The sequence below is a fragment of the Lepidothrix coronata genome, unplaced genomic scaffold (genome assembly GCF_001604755.1).
Source record: "Lepidothrix coronata isolate B3197 unplaced genomic scaffold, Lepidothrix_coronata-1.0 Scaffold409, whole genome shotgun sequence".
In the NCBI taxonomy this organism is placed as follows: domain Eukaryota; kingdom Metazoa; phylum Chordata; class Aves; order Passeriformes; family Pipridae; genus Lepidothrix; species Lepidothrix coronata.
This window is the reverse complement of record NW_016690589.1, coordinates 91,271-92,796: the sequence shown is the minus strand read 5'-3', so window position 1 is coordinate 92,796 and position 1,526 is coordinate 91,271. Positions and strand designations below refer to the sequence as shown.

The 1,526-nt window shown below is 64.8% G+C and overlaps 1 protein-coding gene across 1 annotated transcript in view; it reads left to right on the top strand.

The window, feature by feature from the left end:
- LOC108509814 (dysferlin-like) overlaps nt 1–1,526 on the top strand; it is a 33,407-nt gene that overhangs the window by 6,922 nt on the left and 24,959 nt on the right. The window contains exon 3 of the mRNA XM_017839400.1: nt 163–355. Within this exon, the coding sequence (XP_017694889.1) occupies nt 163–355 (193 nt within the window). The remainder of the gene's footprint in view (nt 1–162; nt 356–1,526) is intronic.

Genomic DNA, 1,526 nt, shown 5'->3' with positions numbered 1-1,526 from the left:
CCCATCCCAGCCCATCCCAGCGTGTGACCCCCCTCTGCCCCATCCCAGCCCATCCCAGCGTGTGACCCCCCTGTGTCCCAATCCCAGCCCATCCCAGCGTGTGACCCCCCTCTGTCCCATCCCAACCCATCCCAGTGTGTGACCCCCTGTGTCCCCTCCCAGCCTGCAGCTCCCGGACATGCTGGCCCGGCCCTGCAGCACGGCCCTGGACCAGCGGCTGTTCCGGCTGCGCAGCTCCCACCTGGAGCAGATGGTGCAGGCGGCCCTGAGGCTCAAACACCAGGAGAACAACCTGGACACCATCCTGGAGCAGGCAGAGGACTGGCTGGGCCGCCTCAGAGCCATGGCACACGAGGTGACACTGCTGGGGGACACTGCTGGGCTGGGGACAGAGGGGGGACACTGCTGGGGTGACACTGCTGGGGTGACATTTCTGGGGTGACACTGTTGGGTGACACTGCTGGGGGACACTGACTGTGCCACCTCAGGGCTGTGGCACAGAGGTGACACTGCTGGGGTGAGAGACACTGTTGGGTGACACTGTTGGGTGACACTGGCTGTGGCACCTCTGCACCATGGCACATGAGGTGACACTGCTGGGGTGGAGACAGAGGGGGTGACACTGCTGGGGGACACTGACTGTGCCACCTCCAGCCATGGCATGGGAGGTGACACTGCTGGGGTGGGGACAGAGGGGCTGACACTGCTGGGGTGACACTGCTGGGGTGGGGACAGAGGGGCTGACACTGCTGGGGTGACATTTCTGGGGTGACACTGTTGGATGACACTGCTGGGGGACACTGGCTGTGCCACCTCTGCACCATGGCACACGAGATGACACTGCTGGGGTGACACTGCTGGGTGACACTGGCTGTGGCACCTCTGCACCATGGCACATGAGGTGACACTGCTGGGCTGGAGACAGAGGGGGTGACACTGTTGGGTGACACTGCTGGGGGACACTGACTGTGCCACCTCCAGCCATGGCATGGGAGGTGACACTGCTGGGGTGGGGACAGACGGGGTGACACTGCTGGGGTGACACTGCTGGGTGACACTGCTGGGGGACACTGCTGGGGGACACTGTTGGGTGACACTGGCTGTGCCACCTGAGCGCCATGGCACACGAGATGACACTGCTGGGGTGACACTGCTGGGTGACGCTGCTGGGTGACACTGGCTGTGCCACCTCCAGGATATTGGGAAGGAATTATTGGCTGGGAGGGTGGGGAGGGGCTGGGGTGGAATTCCCAGAGCAGCTGTGGCTGCCCCTGGATCCCTGGGAGTGTCCAGGGCCGGGTTGGACAGGGCTTGGAGCCACCAGGGCCAGGGGAAGGTGTTGAAGGTCGGTGGAAGGAGATGAGCTCTGAGGTCCTTCCCGTGAGCCCCGGGAGGGATTCCCTGCCTGTGGCCCGTGTGGATCCCTCCCCATGGACACTGCGGTGTCTCCAGCCCCAGAGCAGCCTCCCCATGGCCCCTGTCCCGTCTCCAGCCCCAGAGCAGCCTCCCCATGGCCCCTGTCCCGT